At 38.6% G+C, this 2855-nt stretch overlaps 1 protein-coding gene across 1 annotated transcript in view; it reads left to right on the top strand.

Moving 5' to 3' along the window:
• Positions 1 to 2855, top strand: part of mgat4a (alpha-1,3-mannosyl-glycoprotein 4-beta-N-acetylglucosaminyltransferase A) — a 59224-nt gene that overhangs the window by 26260 nt on the left and 30109 nt on the right. The window contains exon 3 of the mRNA XM_010772870.1: positions 2006 to 2146. Within this exon, the coding sequence (XP_010771172.1) occupies positions 2006 to 2146 (141 nt within the window). The remainder of the gene's footprint in view (positions 1 to 2005; positions 2147 to 2855) is intronic.

Below are 2855 nucleotides of genomic sequence, written 5' to 3'. Positions count from 1 at the left end.
CATACTGTATGATTTATTATTATTATTAATATGAAGATATTATTAAGATAAGATAAGATGTTACTTTATTGATTGAACATTTTAGTTTAGAATGTGCTGTCCCACGGTAATTCAGAAGGCTCACAGGTCACATTCCAACCATTATTTAAAACAATAGGTGCTTTCACACCGTCTACAGTTTGATTTGTATAGAGCAGGGATGGGCAACTTTGATGGTGGTGGGGGCCACATCATTGATGTACTGGCCATCAGGGGGCCGCAGATTCACTTGGAACACACACACACAAAAATGCCATGTGTTGTATGTAATTATTAACAAATATACTAAGTCTGACATCTTCATTGACNTCAATCAATAAAGTCAATAAAAACATCTTATCTTATCTTATCTTAATAATCCCTTTCGGACACATACTGTATGATTTATTATTATTATTAATATGAAGATATTATTAAGATAAGATAAGATAAGATGTTTTTATTGACTTTATTGATTGAACATTTTAGTTTCGAATGTGCTGTCCCACGGTAATTCAGAAGGCTCACAGGTCACATTCCGACCATTATTTAAAACAATAGGTGCTTTCACACCGTCTACAGTTTGATTTCTATAGAGGGACCTCTGTGGCCTAATGGCCAGATTNCCTGTCACCGCAACTTACATGATGCCGAATTTAACAAACACTTTTAAATAATTGGTTTAAACGGCATAATAATAAGGACGATCGTCCGTTCTGTGATTCAGAATCACAGAACGGACGATCGTCCTTATTATTATGCCGTTTAAACCAATTATTTAAAAGTGTTTGTTAAATTCGGCATCATGTAAGTTGCGGTGACAGGTCCACACACTGCTTCCCCGCAGCGAGGCTCCCCCGCCCTCCTGCTGATAGTTGACGAGCAACAAGCTCCTCAACCCCCCCCCCGTTGATCATTCTCGATCGTTGGCACGCTGATAACAATTTTTTTTTAAAATGGCACTTCATATCAAAAAGGTTGCCGACACCTGGTGTACACTGAAGTAATCACTTTCAGTCATTTGTGTTGAATAGCATAGCTAATCCCACCATCCCTCTTGTGCAGTATCCTTTACCCTTGTTGTATCATTTAAAATCAACAAACACGCAGCTCCTACAAAGGCTTTTTAGTTTTTTGTCTGCTTTTATGTTTCAATCCATTGTAACACAGTGTTATGAAGATGGCTTGATCTTATTAGATTAAAGAAAATGCTCAGGGGAAGTACCTTTCGTTTTCTTTCTAAGAGCTATTACATTTGTAATGGAAATGGAAATGTTCTTTGCTCATTTTCCGAATGACCAGATTCTCAAAGGCCTTTCTGTGAGACCTACAAAACCACTTTGTGGACACAGCGATCACAAGACCATTTCACTGCTCGCCACAGCACATGATTCAAATAACAGTTAATGTCTTGTTTGTACTTTTGTTTTTTAAGCCTATGCTGCACATTGTCTGCCAATTTTAAACTGAATAACCTAATTTATATTCTGTTTCATTATCATAAATGCTGTGTTATACTTCTCAAACTAAAATGGATTTACTAATTTAGGTTTTGATATGAATGCACACACACACACACACACACACACACACACACACACACACACACACACACACACACACACACACACACACACACACACACACACACACACACACACACACACACACACACACACACACACACAGATTATTTAATCCTATTAATGGCTGCTGGGGACTAGTACCACACATAATGAGCTCTGCCTAAGAGAAATACAGTATAACCTTGTTCACTATGTATTAAGTCACAAGCATAGAAGATCCTGCTGCCAGTGATTTTTCATTTACACTTCAAGGAGTCTGAATTGTGCTTTTTAAAATGTTTTATTCAAGAGCAGGAGCACATTAACAGGTGGTGCTTTTTAAGTCAGCATAATTATTCCACTCCTGTCCTCCTTTAATGAAACTGAGGAGCGGAGTCCTCTAAACGTGTCCCTGCTTTCAGATGAGACACAGAAACTCCTGAAGGAGCTCTCCAACAGGAGACCCCTCCAGGTGCCAAACATCTACCACCACCTGCCTCACCTGCTCAACAATGAGGGCAGCCTGCACCCCGCCGTGCAGGTGGGTCTGGGCCGCACAGGAGGTAAGCAGTGCACACGCACGCAACAGTTACTGTCCTGATTAATGAGCTTCTTCTCCAGAATATGCATACTACACAAACACAACAAACTCTCCCGAGATGCTCATTACACCAGAGAGAGAGAGTCGGGTCTCAACAAGTCCTCAATGGTGACTCGTTCACTACAACTATCCCCTCTGGAATGAGCTTGGTAATAGGATATTTTTAGAGAAGATAATTACTTTATAGTGTCTGTACAGTGTAATTCTTTATTTACTTTACAAGGTGTGTATCTTAACTCTTATCTTAATCTAAGAGGATTTCCCTTTTGCTCTCATTCATTGGTCTTATATTGGACCTGAGGTGCATTGTAAAAAAAAATAAAAAATGATGTGACCTTCAACAAAAATGTACTATAGGAAACACTCCTTAGCCAAGTATTTGTTTAAAGAAAATGTGTATTCCTACTTATGTATAGAGATGTCCCGATCCGATCACGTGATCGAGGATCGGAGCCGATCACGTGATTTTCAAAAGATCGGAATCGGGAGAAAAAAAATCGGGGATCGGGATTTTTTAAAATTTTTATAAATACTTTTTTTTTAAATTTTGTATTCAATGTTACAAAACAAAAATGACCATGTTCATGTCTTAAAGTCATCCTGAGGCCTTAGTTTTGGTTTCAAATTACACAACATCATGTATGTTTTGCTGCTTTTGGGCACTCTGTTGC

This window comes from Notothenia coriiceps, unplaced genomic scaffold, assembly GCF_000735185.1.
Source record: "Notothenia coriiceps isolate Sejong01 unplaced genomic scaffold, NC01 NC01_scaffold00011645, whole genome shotgun sequence".
Lineage (NCBI taxonomy): Eukaryota > Metazoa > Chordata > Actinopteri > Perciformes > Nototheniidae > Notothenia > Notothenia coriiceps.
This window is presented reverse-complemented; position numbering and strand designations above follow the sequence as displayed.